The sequence below is a fragment of the Eubalaena glacialis genome, chromosome 7, assembly GCF_028564815.1.
Source record: "Eubalaena glacialis isolate mEubGla1 chromosome 7, mEubGla1.1.hap2.+ XY, whole genome shotgun sequence".
Classification (NCBI taxonomy): Eukaryota; Metazoa; Chordata; class Mammalia; order Artiodactyla; family Balaenidae; genus Eubalaena; species Eubalaena glacialis.
The window spans coordinates 86,866,458-86,891,355 of NC_083722.1; the positions used below are offsets into that span (position 1 = coordinate 86,866,458).

Here is a 24,898-nt window from a genome sequence, read left to right on the forward strand (position 1 = left end):
CTGGGTCCTGAATTGTTACTTTATAGCAATATACTACAGTAAACCAAGAACAGTTCCAAATCTATCATGCTTAAATTTCTCTTAATTTACAAACCACTAGACAGGTATTCAAATCATACATATTCAGGCTTTTTTGCATATAATCAGAAAGATGAACAACATGAGTACCTTCTAATGTCATCCAGCTACACTCCTGTTCTGAAACTGAAGGTGCACTCTCTAAAATGTATATTTTAGAAGACATGCCTCTGATCATTTAAAAATCTTCATACACATTCATTTTGCGACTCTTGTTACTTACTTTCCAGTGTTTGCTGAAGTTCATGGATGGTACTAAGAAGAACATGAAACTGTTTCCTTCTCAATTCTAGCTGTGTTAATAAGAAAAAAAATTAATACACATTGATCTATAAACCTATACAGAACACAAAGGCTAACATATATCACATGCAAATACCTTATCTTCAACACTTTCTTTAATATGTGAAAGGTGCTCTAATTCTTTTCCCAGAGCCTCTAGTTCCCTGAAAAAAATAAAATAGTGTTATATTTTGCTAATTGGGGGAACAGAATTCATAATTAATATCTAACTTTTTAGTTACTAAATAGTATTTATTTTAAAAATAAAAGATAAGGAGTTATAATACTCCATTATGATGAGACTTTTAAAACTAAGGGTGATTTCTTAACTTCTAAATATGCACTAATTTTCATTAAAATTAAATTTTAGATAACTTTTAAAGTATAGAAAAACTTGATAACAGGATATCAAACCCCAAGAGTTGGTAACTTTTAACATTTTGTCATACTTATTTCAAGTCTTTTTTTTTTTTTTTTTTGGTAAATTGCAGATTAACTTGAAATACCCTTTGAACTTTACCCCTAGTCCTCTGAACCAGGCCTTTTTCTCCTCCTTTCCTCCCCATTCCGGCAATCACTATATCATTCTAATCCTTTTTTACACATATATTTGTATCTCTAAATAATATACAGTATAAGTATATAATATTTGGGGGGCTCTAACTTTTATAAATGGTTATTATTCTGTATGTATTTCCGAAACTTAGGAATAATTTAAAATTCATTGTATATGTCTTCTGTTTTTCGTTCACTAATTGTTTTTGAGATCTGTGTTTAAAAAGTGTTTATCTAGTTAATTCTTTTTATTGAAGATCGGGCTCCTCCTTTTGATGATGTACTCCCACAAAAATGGAATGCATAGACTAGTATGTAAACATTTACGTATAAAGATTAGTTCCTTTCAGAGTAAAACTCTGAACTTACTTTAATGTCTCATGCCTGTCTGGATGACGCTGGATCACTTTTGCCAATGCATCATATTCTGAAAGATATAAAAATGTTTACTAAAATAAGGTTTTTGAACCTTGTTATCAAACCAAAATGTCTAACATCACAGATCTCTCCTAATCACTTTCTTAGTACAAAAAGAAGTGGAAACACTGAAGGATGGACAGAGTATCGTCAGTTTCTCTTGATTCAATTATAATTTCAAGGATACATGCCTTCAAAAGTATTCCAAACAAGGATTTTACCTCCACTCTGTTTTTCCATTTACCTATGCCTGGGCAGAATACAAGAGGCTAGCATAAACGTGAGTGAACTTAAGTCATTACTGATCATGAAGTGAACTGATTCTGAAGAGGATCTTATTCCCTATTTGCCCAGCAAATAGAAGATCAGCAAGGTCTATATATCTATATATCTATCTCCTACCATTAATTTCAGATCTTAGACAACAGAAAATTATACTTCTCACTCACTTCAAAGGTAAAGATCTCATAAACTTAGAAATGATTTATAGTTCAGGAACTTTGTTTCTGCTCCACTGAGAACTCCAAGATAAATCATGTATCTCCTGTTAAGTTTTCCTATGAAATGATATGTGGCACATTTATTTAAAAGTCTCTTTAATCAATAAAAGTACTGTAAACTGACATTAATTCTTAAGTAAGTTGGTATATCCTGCTCTAAATTGGCCACTGCAACCTGACCACATGCATTTTAGACTGAATTCAAAAATCATCTTTTAAAAATAAGGAATTAGGAATTAAATGTCATCTTAATTAGCTCATTAAAAAGTAAAATTCAAGAGTCATGTACCACAATGTTCATTGCAGCTCTATTTACAATAGCCAGGACATGGAAGCAACCTAAGTGTCCATCGACAGATGAATGGATAAAGAAGATGTGGCACATATATACAATGGAATATTACTCAGCCATAAAAAGAAATAAAATTGAGTTATTTGTAGTGAGGTGGATGGCCCTAGAGTCTGTCATACAGAGTGAAGTAAGTCAGAAAGAGAAAAACAAATACCGTATGCTAACACATATATATGGAATCTAAAAAAAAAAAAAAGGTTCTGAAAAACCTAGGGGCAGGACAGGAATAAAGAGGCAGACGTAGAGAATGGATTCGAGGACACGGGTAGGGGGAAGGGTAAGCTGGGACGAAGTGAGAGAGTGGCATGGACATATATACACTACCAAATGTAAAATAGATAGCTAGTGGGAAGCAGGCACATAGCAGAGGGAGATCAGCTCGGTGCTTTGTGACCACCTAGAGGGGTGGGATAGGGAGGGCGGGAGGCAGATGCAAGATGGAGGAGATATGGGGATATATGTATATGTATAGCTGATTCACTTTGTTATAAAGCAGAAACTTACACACCATTGTAAAGCAATTATACTCCAATAAAGATGTTAAAAAAAAAACAAAAAATGCAAAAAAAAGAGTAAAATTCATTGTTTTGGCAATCAGTGTATTAATTGGATATGTGTGATTTTTTAATAAAAAAATTTTTGGATTACAGTGTAAAAAAAAGAAAAAACAAAAAAAAACCCCCTAAGTCATAAAACCCCACAACTCCAAAATAACCATTAACATTTTCTATATCCTTCTAGTTTTGCATTTATATGTCACAATTGTGACTACACATTATATTTTTTATCTTTCTTTCAATTTACATTATAGGAGGAACAATGCTCCGCCATTAAAATTATTTTGAAATAGTTGTTATGGACTAAAATAAGACAGACGCTAAATAAAAACAAGAGATCAGAACAAAACTAAGCTTTATCTTTCCTCTTATTAGAAATTTAGGCAGCTTGTAAATGTTTGCTTGCATTGTGCTTAATAAAAATTGACTGGGCTTATGGACTTCCTTGGTGGCACAGTGGTTAAGAATCCGCCTGCCAATGCAGGGGACACGGGTTCGAGCCCTGGTCCGGGAATATCCCACGTGCCGTGGTGCACCACAACCCCCGTGCGCCTAGAGCCCGTGCTCTGCAACAAGAGAAGCCCACGCACAGCAGCAAAGACCCAACGCAGCCATAAATAAATTTATATATAAAAAAAAATTCACTGGGCTTAAATTCTTTTCTGTTTTTTGAAAGTAGTTCCATTAAACAAACAAAAAAACAACAAACAAAACCCTAAATAAATTACCTTTGCTCATTAACCATAACACTATTTAGGCAAAGGGATCTGAGTACAGTAAAAAAAAAAAAACAAATAAAATACTTGTTTAATCAATACAGTCCAACAACAACAAAATTTTTTTTCAGCATGACCTTCCTTCTCTGCTATTTTAAAGAATAATATAGTTTTAAAGAATTAAGTTTAACTCATAATTCTTTTTTATAATTCAGGTTGATTCTAGCTGAAGGTTTCCCCTCACAATGTTAAAAACTGCATGAAAATACTAGTCAGTAATAAAGTATTTGCACACTAAATCCCACAAAACCCTTACCTTGGCGATTTTTTCGTATTCGTTTTGCTTGAAGAATTTGCTTTTTGCACTCAGCAATTTTTTCATGTGCTCCAGCAATGCTACATTCTATATAAAAGGTTATTTTTTTTTTAAAGATAGTTATAACAACATGTATAATCTCCACCCATTTTCAATTTTAAAATATGTTTTAAAATTAAGTTTCATTGCTAATAAAATAGATGCTGGCATTTAAAAAATAGCTGTAACCCAAAGTATTACATATCATTTTAGAATACATTCTTTCAATTAATGTTGTTATTGTTATTATTTTACCACTAACCAAAGAAAAATATTAGCAGATATTATTTCCCTTAGACCATAAAAATTACAATTACAGATAGAAACAATTAAGTTTCCTTACCTATTTCTTTGTAAATTTTTTCATAATTTTCCATTTCTCTGAGATTCATATCATACACCAGCAAAGTTTTGCCCATTGAAAATTCACATTGGGACAGTGTGCTCAGCATACGTTGGTACTGGCTGTAGCTAACAAAAAAAAAGAGAGAAAGAGAAAAAAGATGTTTGCGGATTTCCAGTTGAAGTATTATAATGCAGGCACAGATTTGCCAAGTAAATTATACCAGGTTCTGAGAGAATAGTTTTCTTTATTTAAAAAAAATTTAGAATATCTGTCCCTTATGTTTTCTTTTTCCAAATGTGGTTTACTTGAATTTATAAACTGTATCAGTTACAAATGGAAAGATGGGACTGTAGATCTTAGCAATATAAGCTTAATTCAAACAACTATTTGTTGAATTTTGTTTAAAATCCTTTTAAAAATGTTTTGATTAAGATGGTTTTTATCTTCACAATTCTGTTCTCATAATTTTTTCACTCTATACAATTATTTATCTATGTGAAAAGCTAATTCAAATGATGAAAAAAATTTTAAGTTAAAAAAATTATCAAAAATATAAAACCTTGCAGCAATTTTTATTAGTATGTTAAAAAAAGAAAAAATTTCATTTAGATATTTTGTCTTACTAAACACTTATCTGCTTTTAAAAGTGACCAAAGTAATGAGTCTGAATTTCGCCTTCATTTCTTACCACTATGCCTTCTGCACATTTTAATAAACATAAAGCAGGCCTCTGAAGAGAAGGCCAGAAAAGTCTACTCTGGATTAACAGAGAGTTGACTCCATTGGACATTTAAGGTGAGTGAAAATTTGAAATATTAACAGGACTGTATATATGGTCTAAAAAAATCACACCAGGACATTACTATAGAAACAACAGCAAAATGAAATACCCCTCTTCCTGGGATCCAGAGTTGCACCATTTAATGAAACTTTTCACTAGCAGATTAATTCTCCGATCATCTCCAGCGCCATCTCCATCAATTAGGAGACGCTTCCGTATGACTTCGTCTGGAGGAAAGAACAATGTGAATTAAAATGACTGTCTGGCTCTTGTTAGCTTTCGGGGAAAATAACCAATACCATTACTCATTCATTAATCCAAAAGAAAATTATTGAAATGTAAATGTACTTAATGCCACTGAACTGTACATTTAAAATGATTAAAACGTTAAATTTTGTTAGGTTTTACTATCATATATATATATATATAGAAAGTTATTAAGTGTTCGTGTCAGGCACTGTTTTAGGGGCTAGGGTTATAGCAGAAAAAAGCCTTGCCCTCACAGAACTGGCATTCTACTGCCGGATTGTTGAGTAGAAATAATTTTCGGGTACTACCAGGGAAATAAGCCAATAATTTCTCGGAGAACTCTTTTTTGAAAAACCTGTTCAGACGGAAGGAAGTCTAAAGCATTCATGTCTCTGACTAGTGTGAGGTACTGGTAAAAGGAAAAGAAAGAAAAGAAGATTTAAAAGATGTAGTGGCAGAATAGGAGAAAGAGAATGAGATGGGTCAGAGAAAAAGGAATAGGTTTTTTTTTTTTTAAGTATAATTTTTTTAATAAGTTTATTTTATTTATTCATTTTTGGCTGCATTGGGTCTTCGTTGCTGCACAAGGGCTTTCTCTAGCTGTGGCAAGCGGGGTCTACTCTTGGTTGCGGTGTGCGGGCTTCTCATTGCGGTGGCTTCTCTTGTTGTGGAGCACAGGCTCTAGGCGTGCGGGCTTCAGTACTTATGGCACATGGGCTCAGTAGTTGTGGCTCATGGGCTATAGAGCACAGGCTCAGTAGTTGTGGCGCACGGGCTTAGTTGCTCTGCGGCATGTGGGATCTTCCCGGACCAGGGCTCTGAACCCATGTCCCCTGCATTGGCAGGCAGATTCTTAACCACTGCACCACCAGGGAAGTCCCCAAAAAAGTGTAATTTAGTTATTATATCTGTAATGTTTCTTTCCCCATGAGGTTTTTTTTTAATAAGTCTGTCTCACTTTTGTTCCAAGGAAAAGAGAAAAGAGAAAAAGGAATAGAAAAGCAGTGCAGATGATAATGATGAGTAACAGGTGGGGCCCCAAAGGGTCTGCCTGGCAGCCCTGACCTAGTGTTCTTCCTGGACAAGATAATGCTGGATCATAACAAGAGAAACACAAATTGAAACCACAATAAGGTATCATTTTCATCTATCATATTGGCAAAGATCAAAGACCTGATAATCAGTGATGGCAAAGGTGTTGAGAAATCGCACTTACGCACACTGATGGAATGCAAACTGGTACACTCTTTGCAGGGCAGCTGGCCAATAAGACAATATTCAAAACGCACATACCTTTCTGACCCCATTATTCCAGTTCTAGGAATTCATCCTATAGATACATGTGCACCCATGCACAAAGGTAAGTGTAAAGGGACGTTCTTAACAGTGCTGCTTGTGGTAGAAAGATTGCAAACCTAAACATTCACCAGTAAGAGACTGGGTAAATTATGAAACATTCATTAAATGTAATAATATGCAGCCAAAAGAATAGTGTGGATGTATATACTGATATCAAAAAAATCTCCTTAGATATGTTAAATAAAATGAAAACAAAACAGGTGCAGAGAAGCACATAGTTTGCTACCATTTGTGTAGAAAAGGAGGAGGCCATGTGTGTATATGTGCGCCCATCACATATATATGTGTTTGTGTATTCAGAGACTATCTTTGGAAGAATCCACAAGAAACTGGTAACAGTGGCTGTTTCTGGTGAGAGGGATTACAGATACAGGATGAGAAGGGATTTGATTTTTATATGACTTTGTAGGATTTCTTTGTTTTTTACCATGTGCGTGCATCTAAAAAAAATAATTTTTAAAGTGTGAATAATTCCTGGATAGCCTGCAGGATGAATACAGCAAAATCTTTAAACAATAGTTCCTGTGTGTAGGCAGAAGTATTTCTGAGCGCAGGTGCAACAGAGATAAACTTTGGAAGGCAGATGGCTCCAGTTTTAAAATCTATTCTGTGACATCAGATAAACATTTTTAGAATTAGGTATTGTTCTCAGAGTCATGGCTTTGACAGATGGCTCAAGCTACAGATTCATCAAGTGTTTTAATTTTACACTTTAAAATATAAACTAATGCTTTCCGTATTTAACCACCAACGTTATTTGAGGAGACTAAGGACAAAACACAGTCCTTGAAGAGATTAAAATGCAGAAAATGAAATTGATTTTCTAAAATCACAAATGTTTTAACTTTGTTAAAAGTAAACATTCAGTGGGTGAGCCATCCAGTGGTCAATTGAGGCTGTTTAGTTTCTTTTTGATCTTATCTCTAATCTTCCAAGTCCCCAAGAAACCCCATCTTCCTCTCAGATACCCAGGCACCCTACTTTATTGAGGACCAGGGATTTCAAATGTAAATGAATTCAGGGAATAGGGAGTAGGGAAATTGAGGAGTAAGTACCTAAAGGGGGAAGCTATTACCAGAGCTGGCTTTTCAAGAGATTTTTAAAGTTTGGTGACTAACTAAAAATGTTTCAAATACATTTTGTGATCTTTTTAGCTGTATACTTAAGATCTGTGCACTTTTTATATATGTATGTAATATCCTAATTACAGAAATTTTTGAAAAATGTTTAAAGCATTGTACAGGCCAAATAAACTTGGGAAAAAGGTTCGTCAGGGCCCATCCTATGTCTTGTTCATTCTGTTTCCTCTCCAGCCTCTCACACTGTCTTTACATTTCTGATGCTCAATAAAGATTTTTAAATTGGATTTGTGGTGCCTGCCTGGGACCATTTACCCTCCAAAGAGTTTGTCTCAACAAAACACTAACAAGGACGAGCAGCAACCATCTTATTTTCAGGTCCATAGCAGAGATTTCCCTTCTTGTACAAAAGACATGAATATTTGATCAATGAGCAGATGTGTCCGTAGGTACCGGACTAAGTTCTGAGGACAGGAAGTAAAGACCTGAGCTCCTTCACTCTAGTTGGAGAAGTAACACCCATATGAATACACACACACACACAGAGGAGGCTGTGATTGTTAAATGAGTGACACAGACACACAGCAGGAGATTAAGAGGAGAGCTTCCTTTAGCTTGGGGGGTACAGGGAAAGAGGATTTTGAGCTGCTCTTTTGATACTTGAAAATCATCAGTCAAAAAAGCCAAAAGGCATTTTAATAGTATCTATTGAAATTTCAAATAATATGTACTCTTTGACCCAAAAATCCTAGATATACTTGCCTATATGCAATATGACATGTTCATCAACAGGGGGTTAGATAAATTTCGGCATAAGAATATGATGGAATACTAAGAAGCGATAAAAAACAAAGAATGAGGAAGCATCTGTGTACTGGGGGAGAGAGAGACCACTTAATACAACTTGTTAAAAGAGTAAGGTGAAGAATCATATTTATGGCATGCTTCTTTTCACATAAAAATGGGGGGAAATAAGTATATTCATGCTTATATTCACATGGATATCCTGGAATGATATACGAGAAACTAATAAAAGGGGTTACCAAGGAATTGGGGCAGTATCAGCTGGGGAGCTGGAGGACAGGCTGGAAGATGGGGAAATATCTTTTATATTATTTGATTTTTGAACCATATAGGTACTCAAAATCTGTTAGCTGTTGTTTGAAAAAGAAAGCAAGCTATAATTGTGGTGATGGTATCATAGGTGTTTGTATATGCCCAAATGCATCAAATTGTACACAATATGCGTAGTTCTTTGTATATCAAGTATATCTCAATAGAAGTGTTAGAAACAAAGAAAGCAAGCTAAAGTTGTTTCCCTACTCCCCATCCCCACCCCCAGCAGGCAGGGAGAAAGCTGTGAGCTAAGGCAGAGGTGTGGAATGCAAGGCTGGATCTGGCTGTGAGTACTCTAGGACAATAGGGAGGCTGGATGTGTGTGAAGACAGATATGGAGACCCAAGATCATAAAGGCAGTTAGAGGTCAGATTATGGGAGTCCACACTAGTAAATGCCATCCTGGTGGACTTGGACCTTCCTGGTAGGCAACAAGTTGGAGTTGCTGAAGATTCATGGCTGGACTTTCTAGGAGGATCAAGTTGAGGGCAGTGTACAAAATGGAACGCAGCTGTGAAGCACCTAGGAGGCTACCAAAGCATACGCAGTAGGAGCTAAAATGCCATGAATTAAAGCAGAGATTAGAACCGCAGGTCCTGGAAGGCAAATTACGAAAGGCAGGGGCCAGGGCCGACACTGGCCGGCAGGAGGAGGAGTGCAGTCTGATGAGTTCTGGTAGCACGGGGGATTCGCTGTCCAGGCATTCACGGGTCTTTCTCCTACTTCAGTCCTATCCCTCTTTTGTCTACAGAGCATGTCTTCACAGCCAGACCCTGGGCCAGAAGTCAAAACCTGGGTCCAACGTTCTGGCTAGTCCACAGTGTTTACTTTGTGTTTGTGACCAACTTTTAACTTCACCTGTAAAAATGGGAATAAAACTATCCACTTCATAGGACTGCTGTGAAACTTTATAGAAATAAAAGTGTACAGAGGAGCATGATGCCTGTTCATTGTAGGAAAGAAAAAAAGGAAAAAAAAAGTTATTCTTATCTTCATGTTAAATTTAATTCACAACTTAATGTTAAAAAATGAGTACATGATGGAGATATATCTATAGATACATCTATATACCCATGTAGATATATATTATGCATACAAAGTTTTGTCCAGTTATAATTTGTCACAAATTTGCTTGTCTCAAGCTTTGTACTGTAAGGTCATGATATTTCTAGCTTAAACTGCATACGCAGTTGCTGCCTAGGAAATTCTCTGGGGATGAGGATGACTGAAATAACATACATAAAGTACAGAGCACAGCTCCAACAGCAACAAAATAAAACCAAAGGGTAAGTTGCCAGTTTGAAAACAGCCTCTGTTCTTTTTAAATTTAAAGATGGCCAGCTGCTGACGGTTCCCAGCGTGTATGACACCAGCATTGTTATTTTTAATGGTACCTCCTCAGTTAGCTCTAGATTGAACACACCTAAACATGTTCTGTTTACTATATACATTGACTTCATAAATTATTATCATGCTGAAACTCTCTGTAAGCAATCTGCATGCTAATATTAATCCTGGCGGGCCTTGGTCCACCTGTAAAAATGGTGAAGATGGCTAAGAAACTATTTCAGTGATGTTATCAACATCATTCCTCAGTTGTCCCAATTACTTTCTTAACTGACTATGAGGATCAAAACCATCTGGGAAAAGCCTTGAAACCAAAATACCTAACATCTGCTCTGAGAGTGGTGGTTTTCCACCTAATTTTAGGCTCGTAGGAAGATTTCCTACTGGATTCAGTTATATGTGTGCCATAATTATACCTACAAAATGTCTGCCATTCAAAAATCACTTCCAAATCAGTTATGACACATGCATGGCGATAAGCAAATATTTACTCAAAAAACTGGGATGTATTTTAGACCCTTTCCTGTCTTACATGCCACTTTCTACCTAGAAGAAATACGTCAAGAAGTCCTTTTAAAGGGTTAGACTTTAATGCCCAATTTTCCATAAACAGGCTGGAAGAAATGACTGCTTTACAGTCACTAAACCAACTCTCCATTTCCAAGCCTCTGGTTGGCTGACACAGCCATCTTAGGAATTTTCTCATTTTAGTGTGGAAAGGACAATCTCTCCTAAACTCAGACTAACACTGCTTTCAAAACCCCTAATTGTTATTCTCTCAAAGTGGCTATTAAAACCTTGATTACAAAACAAGTTTTCATACCCTCTTGGAGCAAATACTGAAAAAAGGAAAGAGAAGAACAATTTGGAAGATAATGGTGGGCCAAGTTCCAAAACACTTACTTTAGGGACATGTCAAGGCTTGACAATCAGTGATAAGAGCCTGTTATGTAACTTCCTCCTAGGGCTAAGCTACTGTCAAGGGTGCCCGCCGATCTGCTAGACCGCACAGCCCCCCATCTCACCTGCTTTCAAGAAATAGCAATTCTGTGATCTAACAGTGAGGATCAGCATTTCCTTTCTGAAGGCAGTTTAGCAAGAAATTCTGCAGGCACACAAACACACCACTGGCTTTTTCTTGGTGTTCCTAAACACTCTGGATCCAAACTGAAAACCACAGGAAGGGATAATTGGAGATAAGATTACACAGGAAAAAACAGCTAGCTACTAGGAAACCAATGTAGCAATATGTATTTTAATTAAGAATACATATACCCTTGACCTGTCTTCTAGAAATGATTCCCACAAGTGTACAAAGACAACTATGCAAATATCTCCAGTCATACTATTTGTAAGAGTAAAAAACAGAAAATAACAAAAAATGTTTACAAGGGGATTAATTAAAAAAAAAAAAAAACAATATCACAAAAGAATAAGGTAGAAAAAGCTCCAAAAGAACTCAAAGATGTATCATTAATTATGGAAGTATGGTTCAAAAGAGCACGTAAACATTTGTGTAAAACTTTATATGCGCATACCGGCACACCAACTAACATATACATAATGCTTATAATATGCTAAGTTATCCTCACAAGAGCCCTACAAAGTGGATATTACCCCCATTTATCAATGAAGGAACTGAAAGTTACTTGTCTAAATTAAATGCCACAAGAAGTAAGGAGTAGAGCTGGGACTCGAACTCAGGAGTTTGACGCCTGAGAAGGTGTTTTTTGCCTTTTATGGCATTTAAAAATCATTCTGGAAGGGTACACAAAAAAACACCTTACACTAATTACCTCTGGGGAGTGGGATTAGCAGTGGAAGGTGAAGAGGGGAAGGTTTTCACTTGTCGCTTGGTGCATTTCTTCTTGAATTTCCTGACGTGTATTATTTGTCTTCCTCACAGTATCAACAGTCGTTATCTGGATAGAGAGCTTATTGGTCATTTTGAGGTATTTTTCTTCATTTTTTCTGTATTAAAAATTCTCATCAGTGTTCTTTAATAAATCTATGATGTGTTAACAAGAAAAAAGAAAACTGGCTTGACGTGACCTATTAACTAGAGGAGAGACTAAGGCCATGTAAAAACAACGTGTGTGTAGATTCCTCTTAAGAGTCATCACTAGATCACCATCGCTTATGGGTTATTAAGCTGAATTACGTATATCCCATTGTGTTGGATTCCTCCTGGTAAAATAACACCTAGCCCCTCCTTTCAAGAAGCTTAAAATCATTAAAACAACTTTTAAGGCCAACAATATTAAGACACAAAGAAGTCAGGTGGGAAGAATAAATAAGATGATTTGATTCTTCCATGTAAATATGGATCTCTCGGGAGACACTTAGGCCCAGTCTAAATAAATTACTGATACCAAAGTAAATTACATAAACTAAAATTAAATTAAACATTAAAAAAAGAAAAGCAAAAAAATGAATATTGAGGACCTTTGTTTTTCTCTAGATTTATTTAAATGTTTAGAGTATGGCCCTAATAAAGTCAAGGTTGAAAGTCCAATCTTGCTTTGAGATACCTTTTATCTTGGCTAAAGAAGTATTATTTTATTTGAACTGCTTCAGAAACCCCTGTGCTGGGACCACAGATGAGGGCACAAAGTGGGCAAATCCATTGGCACTAGTGAAAAAAAAAGCCAAGCAAACTCCTTGGCCACAAATGTCTAATTAACTTTGGATCAGCAATTGAGATTGGAATAGCGGCAGCAGCAGACACATAGCGTTTGTACACTCCTCTATTTGATGACCATACCTCTTGTTTGTTTCCTTTCACTCTGAAAAGTGTCCTCGTTTGGACAATCAATTAAATGGTCACTCAACTTCGAAGTGCTTTACATATATTAATCATGCTTCATCCTTGAAAACACCCTATAAAGTATGTATTATTATCTTCCTTTTACAGATGAGTAGTGTCACCTCTGCAGTCAGAGGAATATATACACAATTACATTATTAGAAAAGTCATAGTGCCGTTCCATTATTCTGTCATATTGTTCATGGGCATGTTAAAAACCATTATTTCAAGTTTTAACAAGCATATTATCCATGCATGACACTTTCTAATTTAATAAACAACAACAACAACAAAAAACACTGTCAAAACCAACAAGCTCTATGAAATGAAGTGTACAGCCACATCCCGCTCCCCACCCCCCTTCTCCTCTCCCATCTGTTGCTCTGGCATATCAAGATATATACCTAATGTTCTCTGTACTGAAAAAAGTGCTTCTGAAATGCTTTCTATCAGGGTACTAACACTGTTTAACACCCTTTAAATTAACACATACAAAATACAAACTGTGAACATAGTTTAAATTAACAGTAACAACATCTAAACTGTTTTCCAGTTAGCCAGAATGCTGGGGTGGCAACAGAGGAGGAGAGAGAATGGCTTTGCCAATAACTAGCTATATGACAGTAAGCCACTAACTTCCCAGGACTTCCACTTCATCGTCCATCTAAAGGCGACGGTATTGGTGATAATATTTATAGTTCAGTATCTATAGGTAACAATACAGCGTCTCTCTCCTTCCCTTTGAGGAGGGCAGTTCCTCCAATTAACCAATGTGTCTTTGTACAGGAAATAAAGAGTTTCTCCTCCAAGGGCTCCCAGTCCAATTGGATATGCAAACCCAGATGTAAGGACTACATGAAGGCACAGCACCTTGCCAGGCACTCAAACTTGGAAGAGGACATCAGCCCTCCTCTAGTCTCCAGAGACAGGTATTGGAATTTCTTCAAGACCTTTTCAGGAGGATGATAGAAATATGGAGGCCACCCACTCCTCAGTCCTCTCCACTGTCATGTCATCATCCTAATCCAAGCCCACCTTGTCTCTCACTTGGACTACTTCTCGTTGGCCTCCCTGTTTCCATTCTTGCCTTCCTAGAATCCATTCTCTATACAGCAACCCAGAATGATCCAAAAGATGTATCGTATCACTAACTCTTCTGCTTGAAACCCTCCGATCACTTCCGAGTGCCCACAGAAGACAACCTGATCTCCTTTCCATGGCCTGCAAGGCTCTGTTTATTTCTCTGACCTTTTGTATCCCACCCGTCCTGGTCCACCTGGATCCAGCCCCAGTGGCCTTCCCTATCTTCCTTAAAGGGCGCAGGGCTTGTCTGCACCTCAGGCCTTTGCACTAGTTGCTGCCTCTATCTGGAATACTTTCCTTGGCTCTTCACGCAGTGGACCCCTTCAGGTCTTATCATAAAACACCACTTACCAGAGGTCACACCTGAGCACCTGATTTTAACCTAACTCTCCACAGCTCTCCCCCATTACTCTCTCTTATTCCATCTAGTTCATTCTCAGAACCAAATTATGCTCTTTCTCAGAAATTATCTTACTTACTTACTTGATTGCATCCTGTTGCTTCCCTCCCCCAAGTAAGAGTCGGGCCTTCCTCTATACAGTCTACTGTTATAACCAGCACTGTGCTTGGGAGGCATGTAATAGATATTTACATTACGTATCACTCACTCCTGCTTGATTCTTACCAAAAGCTCAGCTGAGGAAAATCAAGTTTACCGAGATTACCTAAAGAAGTTGTGGCTTGTCCTTTCCTCTATGGTCTAGATGATTCTTAAAACAAAAAAAGCCAAAAAACCTTGCTCTGAAGTAAGGCAGACCAGCAGAGCTATTCACCTAAACCACATGGTCTATCTGCTTTGGAATGCCTTTCTAAGTTGTGATTTAGCCTTCTTTGACCTAGTAAGGTATGTGCTAAGAAACAGTTTTATGATCCTCAGTGCTGAAAAGAGGTTAAGGATATGACACTGGCTTTTCTTTATGAGGACCCTAAAGAGAAGCTTATTTTTTAGTGTTTAAATTAAAAAACAAACAAACAAACACTGTTTGTCCTGGGTATCTAATGTTGCCTTCCTGCTCTCATGAAAACTAGATCACAGGATGGCCTAGGTCCTGCCTCTTGGTATGGACAGCTAGGGAAACAAGTCACTTGCACCTTTAATTAACATACAGATTTGACCCCCTGATTACAAGGATCACCCACTTCTAACTTCCTCTTGTTTTTACTAGTCTTGATCTTCTTTTTGCCTTGTTTCCTCATCCATTTATTTTAACGTTTTCTCATTATAATGAGCTGCTTTAAATATTTTCTGGAATATGCCATATAAGTAAATTAAGTATTAAGGGCTAGAGCAGAAATATACATAAGATAATATGGTTAATAGGTGAAAGATCAACTGGTTAAGAGCAGAGAATATTTGATGTGAGTCCTGAAGAATAAATGGGCGGTCACCAGGCAGAAAAGGCAGGGAGTGACAATCTGCACAGATAAAGAGAGGGAGAAGGCACAGTCCTCATCAAAGGAAAGTGGAGGAGAGGCAAGTAAACCAACTCTTACATTTAATGGTATTTACTGAACATTACTATGTATCAGATGCAGTGCAAAGCACTTCACAACTTTTACTGCATCTAATTCTCAAAACCAGCCTATGAGGTAGACTGTATTATTATCCCCATTTACAAGGAATGAAAGTGAGGCTCAAAGAGGTTAATTAACCTGCACAAGGTCAGACTGCTTTTAGGTGGCAGAGTGAGGATTCTGATGGCCTCTTTGGATGTAGCGAGCATTTGACTGCAATCAGCGCATTTACTAGAATTCATCTTCCCTCTCCATTTCCCTTCTGACAAAACCTCTCTCTCCCCTGCCGTTGTCTACTTCAATGAATAGAGAAGTGGCACTAATAAGCACATAGTCACTCCAATCAGAAACCAGGGATAGTCCTCGGCCCTTCCCCTCACATCCATTCGATCTCCTGACATTTGACCTCATAAATTTCTCTCCCACCTGTCTACTTCTCTGCAGTCCCTCTTGGTCCCAGCCTCCATCATCTCTCACTAGGACCATGGCAGCTGTAGCTGAGAGACAGGATGCACAAGGGGGAAGAGGAAGAACTCTGAGCCAGACTGCTTGATGTGGAGCTCAGGCTCTATAACTTGCTACCTGTACAACCTGGGGCAAGTTACTTCACCTCGTTGTGTCCCAGTGTCATCTGTAAAGTGGGGATAATAATTAGAACATGCTTGACATACTAACAATACTATATAGATGTTAAAAAGGAGAAAGGCCACTTAACTCCTCACTTTCCCTTCCCCTCATCATTATTCACATAGTAGAGCGTGGTAGTTGTTTTTGATGCAAATCTGATAACATCCCACCAATGCTAAAAGAACTTTTAATGGTTTCCCATTGCCCTCAAAAATTTCTGGCTCATAACTTTCTAACTTCTAGCCAACACTTACCATCTTTGAGTTCTTCCAATGCTTTGTGGCCTTTGCACAAGTAGTTCTCCACCTGGCATACCAATCCAACTACATCTAGTTATCCTTCAAAAAACGGGATTAAGAGTAACTTTTTCAGGGAGGCTTTCTGATCTCTGAGAATGGATAAGCAATCTTTGTTACATACTTCTACAGTTCCGAACCTTGAACTTCCTCTGTAGTAACTAACGTTTGCCACCATGAAAACTAATTATCTCATGTGTTTTTCCCACCAGACTGTGACCTCAGAGGAGGAAAAGGTCTTGCCTGTTGGTTCTGGGCTGTAAGCCCAAGGCCTAGCCCAGGTGGGATAAATATCTACTGGATAAATGAAACTGGAATGAAGCAAAGTTTTAACTGGACCTTGAAGAGACTTCACTTCATTACTCCTCATCATGATCACAAATTTGGGCCTATTACTCTTCCCCACAGTGGCCTGGTCCTTCAAGGCGGAAACTGTCTACCTCCCACTCTTTAGAAATGGCCTTTCTATAGGCATCTAAGGTCACTGGCCACTCTTTCTTCAAGGAGACCCTGCACCCCTAGGTCTCCCCTTCCCAAATGTCAAAGGCCTTCCTTACTCCTTAACTGAATACCTTCTTAGATTCTCCCTCCAGTTGCCCATCATGCTTGCCCACCTTCCCCAAGGTGTCACTCTATTTCTGCTCTCAATCTGTAGACCACCCCCTGGGCCCCTCCTTACATGGAGGGACCTCCTAAACTGTCCTCACAACTTTCCAGAAACCAGCCCCTGCCCCTCCCCCGACTCCATTCCAGCAGACAAACCACCCTCCCCAAGACATACACACAAACGAATCTTCTAGTGTGCTGATCTACCCCAGGTGGCCCCATCCCTATATTGGCTCCTCTTAATCCCCCAGGCACAGTCCCTGACTGTCCTCCGGATACCCCGTCCACACCTACTCTTTTTAGATACTGTCCCCAGCTCCCTCTCCCTACCCCCAAGCCAGGGCTAGTTCTCAGGCCTCAGTGCGATCCACCCCATTGTCTGGGGGACCTTCCCAATCTGTCCAGAGGACTCCTCCAGGTGTCACCCTCTGTGCGCTGACACCCCTGGTACCATTGTCCCGGGACTCCCTTCTTTCCAACTTGGCCCGAAACCCTCGGCCCATCCCCGGAGTTCCCACTGCCTTTCAGCTCTCCAAAGGTCCTCCGGACCCCCGGCTGCAAGGCCTCCACCCCTTCCTCCCCTTCGCCGCCCCTCGGGCCCCATCACCCCCACCCAGTGCTCCCTCACCACATCCTCCGACAGCCTGGACCCCTTCCGGGTACCATCCGCCCGCGCATAGCTGCCGGCCTCCCCGGGCCCCCACGTGTGCTCCCGGCCCCTCGACGATCCTCCCAGCGCACCCTCCCCACGCCCCGCGCGGCCTCGGGAGAGCGGGCGCGGAGTTCGCGGGGCTCCGAGGGGGACGGGGAGGGCTCCGGGGAGAGGCCCAAGGGCTCGGGGGAAGCGGCCGGGAGGGCTCCGGGGAGAGGCCCAAGGGCTCGGGGGAAGCGGCCGGGAAAGCCCGGGTCTCCGAGGGGCCCGATCGGGGAGGCCAAGGGGCTCCCGGAAGCGGCGGGGGAAGCCGGGGGTCTCGGGGGAGGCGGCGGCGGGGTCCGAGGAGGCCGCGCGGCCCCGGGGAGCGGGCCGGAGCGGCAGCGAGCGGGCCTCACCGTCAGTCACGGCTCCCATGGCGTGCGCGGCGGCGGCGGCGGCGCAAGCTGAGGCGGCGGTTGGCGGCGGCGGAGGTCAAACTCCCACAATGCAGCCGGGTAAACAGCCATGGAGGAGGAGGCGGCGGCGCCCGCGGCCGCCCGCTCCGCCGCCTAAGCCCCGCCGCGCCGCCGCCGCCGCCGCCGCGGGACCTGCGCTCCGCGCGCTCCCCGAACTCCCCGGGGGCGGCCGCGGCCGGCGCGTGTGGGGCGAAGCCAGGCGGGCGGTGGCGGCGGCCCCGGTGCAGCCCCGGCCTCCGCCGCCCCCCCCCGCCCCCCGCTGCCCCCGTCCGGCCCACGCCCAGAGGCCGCCCCGGAGGCCTCCGCCAAACGCCAGGTGAGCTCCGCCGGGCGCCGCCGGGGCGGCGGGGGCCACGCGGGGTCCAAGCCCCCCGCGCCTCCCGGGGGACGGCGACCGCGGCCCCGCCGCCCCATTCCCGCTACCGCCGCTGGGGGTGGGCTCGCTCTCCTGGGGGGGGGCGGGGCGCGCGGAGGGGGCGCCCTACCCGCCTGAGCCCGGGAGTCGGGGGACCCGGGGCACAGAGGGGGCGCGGCGTGAGGGTCCCCGCGAAGTTGGCGCCCACGCGCGCCGGGGCGGGTCTCGCGCGCGGACATTTGCGCGGGGCGCGGCCGGCAAGCGAAAAAGGCCCCGGGTTCCAGGTGGCGCGGTTCCGGCCCCGGCGGCCGCCCCCTTCCCCTCGGGGCTCGGGCGGGTGCTGGGAAAGGGGGCCCGAGACATTTAGCGACCTGCGGGTGGAGTTCACGCAGCGACTGGGAGCCGGCTGCCGGCCGTCCTCCCTGGGCGCCGGAATCCCCGTCGGTGACCGGGATGGGGTGCTCTTATTTATTTTTCTCTGTGATTTTCAAAAACTGCCCCCATCTTAAGGGGAAGTCGAAAGTGAAGGGAGAGGGAGGTGCTCGATGAGAAACGATGCCTAGTGTGTAGAGTTACACATTTCTGGAGCACACTGCCGGTGATACTGGTATCTTTTCCCAAAAGTCACTTTGATTCAACTTCGATGGGTTTCTCGCAAATGGCAACATTTCGATGGTGCGGGGCGAGAGGAAACGAGCAGCAGCAGTCCGGCTGATTTGATCTCCAGTGGGATCGATTCAGTGAGCCGCAAGAAGCGGGTCTGAGTTTTCAACCCAGGTTTGATGTTCTATTGAGTTACTTTCTAAGATTTCTGCCCCCCAGGTGCCTCGCTTCTTCATATTAGGGATGAAGCATCTATGGAGGATGGATTTGGTTGTTTCAGTTTCCTTAAGCAAATTGGGTTCATTCTCCCGGTTTTCTCTTAGTTGTAGAGGAAGAGCTATATATGCAAATGTATGACAGTTAAGGGTGTATCACCTCTAGCGAGAAATCAGTATGCATGGAATTATATTCGTATATATGAAGTCTAAACTTCAGTAATTCTCTTCAACAGTTCTCTAAAGAGTTAGCACCTTTGACTTTTAGCACAAAGGCAAAAAAAAAAAAAAAATTTTACCTTGAGTGAATATTTTGAGGGATAACTTGCCCTCCCCCACCGTGGGAAATCTCTCCTGGTTTTGAAAAAATATTGGCCTAAATGCTGGCTTTGCATGGGTTTGGGATCCTGTTCATTTTCTTGGTTTAGAGGAAGAGAAGACACTGTAACCAAAAGATGAATTACTTTAAATCTTAAGTACTACATATTGTAAGTTGAAGTGTCAGTTGACTGTCTATCCCAAGTGGCGTTTTGGAGGGGATCGTTGTTTAAAGGGTAATAGTCAAAAAAAAAAAAAAAAAGTAATAGTCAAGTGGTGAAAGGGTGTTCTTTTTAAGTTACTTGTTACTTGGCTGTATCATCATAATACTGATTTGGAAACAGTATCTAGTGACTTAAAATAATCTTTAATGTTGTTGATGGGAAAGTATCACTGCCCCCTGTAACTTAAATTTTCATGAGGCAGGCTGTCATTCGTAGATGGAGTCCTGGCGAAACACTTATAAATTCATTTTGTATTTTGTTGGGCAGTGCCAGGAATTTTCTGAAGTAATAAGACCAAGAGAGATTGGAAAGACTTTAAAGTTGAGGTATACCTGAAAATAAACATTTCTGAACGTTCTTGACTCAAGTGGTGGGAAACACAGCAAAATTTGAGCCTTTCTGAACTTGAAAAAATCTGCTTTGTTAGCCACATAACTGGCAATTGCATTGACACAGATCTTTTGTGTTGAACATTTAAGCACTCTTTTAATTGACTTTTCTCCATCTCATATATAGTGAGAGAACATCTTTTAATAAATCTTACAAGTGGTTTTCTTTTATACAGTTTATTATATATTCACATGTTCATGAATGTTAAAGTAGAAGAGGCTCAAGCTCTATTCCATACTAACATTTCTTCCTTTCCTAGGGAAATCTCTGTGAGCAGAAAGAAGTAGATTTTAAACTATACGAAAACTGATTTGGACTTTGAACATGTATGACTTTAGGTTTGGTGATTTACTCAAGTCATTAGATTCGTTCTTTGAGAGTATGAGAGTCTAGTTAAGGAAGTTTCTTTGAGTATTTATTTAATATTAGCCTCTGAAACTAAAAGATGATGAGAGAGCTAGCTCTATGGTCTTTACCCTGGTCCTGTAAAACAGGCGTTTCGTAATATGCTTTTAGAGCTAGGATTATTTTGGGGGTCTGTGGACCTCAAAGAGCCATGAATGGGCTTCAAGAGATTCCTGCACCCCCTATAGTTGTGACCTAATCTTTTTTGTGTATGTGTATTTTTCTGGGGAGGGGTCTATAGGAGAGGTCCTGGGCCCCCCTAATGAGAGATATATGTTTTTATTAAATAAAATGGGAGTTAGAATAATTCTTAAGAGAAAAAAAATAAGAAAAAGTAGATCTTTGTGCTCAGCACTTGCCTTTTAAAGTTGTCTTAATCTAGTCATGTGGTCTTAAAGGTGCAAAAGCACTGCCATTTTGTTCCCACAGCGAACTGTTGTCTGTCAGTTGATAAGCCATGCATACACATAAAGGGCTTGACCTAGGTGCATTGTGGCTGTTTATCAATTATACTTAAAAATTTAGACCAAATACATTGATGGTCGATAAGCAGAGGCTTGAGCTCGACAACCGGTTCTTGGAGTGAACGGTTCATTCAGTTCCACTCTCTACTGCTCTCCAGCAAAGATTCTGGAAGAAGTGCATTTTCCTTTCTTTAAATACCGAAGGAAGAGAGGATATTATGAGTGAAGAGAGAGATGAATAAAATGCTCATGGCCATAAAAATAAACTTGCTTCCGCTATTCCTGTGGTCTTTCCCTTTCCCTCTCATTTATTCCTGGTGAGCATTCTTGCCCTTTGCTTTCAAGTTGGAGAGTGGTTAGGAACACAGGCTTTAGACTCGAACCTGGATTTGATTCCCATTTCCTGAGCCAGCCAGCCAGCCAGCCAGCCTCTCAAAGTCTAGAAAAGATGACCATTAAATGAGATAAGAAAAGCAAAAGGCTTTACTCAGTCATAGGCCCCTAGTAAGTGCTCAAAGGTGGTAGCCCTTTTGAGGATGGTTTTATTCTCATCTGTAGAAGGAGATAGCTCATACGTTCTTTCAAAGAGAAAACCTTTAATCATACTCATTCCCACATAAACCTTCTGGGACCATCCTGCTTTCAATTCAGAAAAGCCTTTCACATCTTTCTGGTTATCATGGGTAGGTACCCCAGCCTCTATAGGTCCTATTAGACCTGTCTAGTGTTCTTAACAATGGGGTTGCATTCTCTGTTAGGCTGGCAGGCTATGTCTAAGTCCTGGGTATGTCAGAGCCAAACTAATAAGCATGCACCAAGGTTGAGAGCTGTGAACCATTCAAAAACGACTTGATTTTATGGCCTAGAACAGAGATCAGCAAACTTTCTGTAAAGGATGAGGTAGTAAATGTTTTCAACTTTGCTGGCCACCCAGGTCCCTGTCACCCCTTCCATCTCTGTCAGTGCATGGAGAAAGCAGCCATAGACAAAAGTGAGTTGGCATGGCTGCATTCCAGTAAAACTTTGTGGACACTGATGCTTGAATTTCGTATAATTTTTATATGCCATGAAATATTAAAAAATTTTTTCAACCATTTAAAAATGTTGTGTACAGGCAGCAGCTCATGGTGTGTACAGGCTGAGGCTGGATTTGACCCATGCATGGGCCATAGTTTGCTGACCCCCTTGCCGAGAAGACCTGGAAGTCCTATAGGTTTATGAAGTCACCAAGCAGCACTCCCCGCAGCCATTTGCCATCCCAAGTATTCAGTGCTTTTGGTATGCAGAGTTTATCTAATGCCCCCATCGTCGCCATTAGCATGAGACTCCAGTACATTGTTATTAGTTTTGGTGTGTGGCCTTCCCTTCTTAGCACACGCATTGTGCTCACCAGTAAATTATTTATTGCTAAAAATGTTCTCACTTTGCCCAGTTTTCTGTAGAGCTTGATGAGTGAGCCCTGTCCTGTGTGATGGTTTTAAAGGGAGTCAGTGCCTTTGGAGCTGTCTTACGCCTCAAGTTCCTGTTACCTTCCCTGTGCCCTGGAAGGGAAGTAATTGATACTAGGCCTCAAGCTGCTAAGGAGCCGCTCTTACCTGCGTGCAGCCTCCTCCACCCGCCTCTGCATGATGTTTGCTCAAATAAAGCACACAAAGATTCCTCTTGTGTTCTAACCCCTGGAGATTAGCTCCAGGATTGGTGTGTACAGAGCATGTAGATGTATATGTCTGTGTGTAATTTCATCCGGCCGTCGCTGAAGCTCTGAGAGTTGCTTCTTCTAGTTTTCACCTTTTCTCTCTCTTGACCCTTTTCTCTTTGCCATTGTATAGGGTGCAGATTTGGTGACCTAGTGGTTGCTATAATTGATTATTTTTTACTTCTCTTCCTGCCTTTTAGAATTCTCTACTAATTGCTTGTTTTGCAGCAAATATGTTCTTTTTGGAGTTTAACTTTTCAAAACAACATTATGCTGGAAATAAAACCCACTAATTGGGTATTTTAGAATTTTCCTCCTCCAAATGTAAACCTAATGCAATGTCAGAGGCTTGAATTGATATTTTAGATACTTAGTGATAAATTGCAGTTTTAAAGTTCTTGGCCATTTAATCTAAATGTTGGAAGTGTAAAGTATGTTATTACATTTAAGACTTAACATTTAAGAGTTTCCTTCTTTTGAAAAAGGTAAATTTGGTACATATTTTCTGGATGACACTTGGGGCAATATGAATCCAACAAAGTCATGAAATAAAATGGGAAGCCAACGTCTAGGAATTTATCTTAAAGAACCAATCAGTCAAGGGTGCATAGATGTGTGTGCCAGACTCCTCACTGCCCTGGTTTCTGTAATAGCAAAACACAGAAAGTAATCTGAATGCCTATTAATAAAGGGTTGATTAAGTCAATTAGAGCCTATCCATACAGTGAAATAAATACTGTGCAGTCTTTAAACAGGATGATGCAGGTTGATATTTATTGACATGGGAATGATGTTTAGGAAAACAGAGGATAGCATGAGAATATGTTTAATGTGTGATTTTTAAGGTGGATGAAAGCCCTGTGTATAGAAACCTAAAAGAAAGTATCTGGAAGGATGTACACCAAATACTAATAGGAGCTTGTTACCTCTAGGCAATAATATTGTGGATGATCTTTTCTCTTTATGTTTTTTGTTTGTTTGTTTGTTTTAGGTAGCATGTGCTTTTATAATGAGGAAAAAATGATAAAGTTATTAAAGAATAAACATACTAATGGAAAACATCTCCTATATGTGGCTAAATGAGGCCTCATTCCCCGAGATGACCAATTTCCCTCATGGTCTGTGTTGTATTGAATGAGAAGTGAAATATGCTGTCTCATATGCCTTTAAAAATGTTTTCTATATTACTAATAAGCAAGAATATTTTCCAGACTCTTCCAACAGGAAAGAAAAAATTCCATACAGGACTAAATAAATATCAGTTTTTAGAAGAAGCTCACTGAAAACACTCACAGACGCATAGGCATTGATTAAGAGAGTATGTTGTGCCTCATTTCTTGTTGTGAAGGATTCTTTTCCCCCTGTTGAAATTCTTATAAAACTGTAAGGAATTCATATGTATGGAGGGAGTATAGGCTAGTGGTTAAAAGCATGAGCTCCAACACTTTCTGTGTTGCTCTTGTCCAGTTAGAACTCAGTCTCCTCATCTGTAAAATGTGGGTGATACCATGCTAAGCTGTTGTGAAGATTAAATGATAAGTGCTTAGCAGAGTGCCAGATACTTAGCAGTAACTAAGAGGAAGAAGTGGTGGGAGGGGTGAGGGCATAATAATAACAGTAATGATAGTGATAATAGTGCTGATAATGATAATATTAGCTACTAATATTTCCCCCCTTCTAGATATAGGTTTGCATGAGGGCAGAGCCTTGTTTGCTGCATTCATCAGCCTAAACCCTCTAACCAGACCAGGTACCTTGACCAAGAGAGGTGTGTGGTCTAGTTTCACCCAGTCATGCTCCCTTTACCCTGGTCTCACTATCAAAAAAAAGAAGAAAAAAAAAAAAGGAGTGCTCAGGGGCTCACAGGCATAGAGTTGGTGCTCCATAAATAGTTGTTGAATGGATGGTAACCTAAAGCAAGCATTTTCTCTAGATAGTATGTGGTGAACTTTTAAAAGAGGGTTTTGATCATTTTTCAAGTTTATATGGAAGGCGGTTCCAGGCAGAGAAACTGTTAAAGGGAGAATCTGTTTTGAGTTCTCTAGTTTTTAAACTAAGTTTTTAGACATAGCAATTTTGCTTCATTTTTCTTCTCT

The 24,898-nt window shown here is 40.6% G+C and overlaps 2 protein-coding genes across 7 annotated transcripts in view; one reads left to right on the top strand and one right to left on the bottom strand.

Moving 5' to 3' along the window:
- The window catches only part of THOC7 (THO complex subunit 7), a 21,483-nt gene extending 2,563 nt beyond the window's left edge, over window positions 1-18,920 (bottom strand). Inside the window, exons 1-10 of one of the 4 annotated variants that reach the window (XM_061197105.1) lie at window positions 18,073-18,224; window positions 16,375-16,458; window positions 11,886-12,011; window positions 11,115-11,256; window positions 5,049-5,166; window positions 4,156-4,283; window positions 3,774-3,860; window positions 1,285-1,342; window positions 458-524; window positions 302-371 (exon numbers count right to left, since the gene is read on the bottom strand). In XM_061197105.1, coding sequence (XP_061053088.1) covers window positions 302-371; window positions 458-524; window positions 1,285-1,342; window positions 3,774-3,860; window positions 4,156-4,283; window positions 5,049-5,166; window positions 11,115-11,163 — 577 coding nt within the window. In that variant the 5' untranslated portion in view covers window positions 11,164-11,256; window positions 11,886-12,011; window positions 16,375-16,458; window positions 18,073-18,224. Of the gene's footprint in view, window positions 1-301; window positions 372-457; window positions 525-1,284; window positions 1,343-3,773; window positions 3,861-4,155; window positions 4,284-5,048; window positions 5,167-11,114; window positions 11,257-11,885; window positions 12,012-16,374; window positions 16,459-18,072; window positions 18,225-18,858 lie in introns of those variants that run through there. The other 3 variants (XM_061197107.1, XM_061197106.1, XM_061197108.1) reach the window with 3 other exon arrangements.
- ATXN7 (ataxin 7) overlaps window positions 18,415-24,898 on the top strand; it is a 127,309-nt gene continuing 120,825 nt past the window's right edge. For all 3 annotated transcript variants that reach the window (XM_061197099.1, XM_061197104.1, XM_061197103.1), the window contains exon 1: window positions 18,415-18,448. The gene's annotated coding sequence lies outside the window, so the exon portion shown is untranslated. The remainder of the gene's footprint in view (window positions 18,449-24,898) is intronic.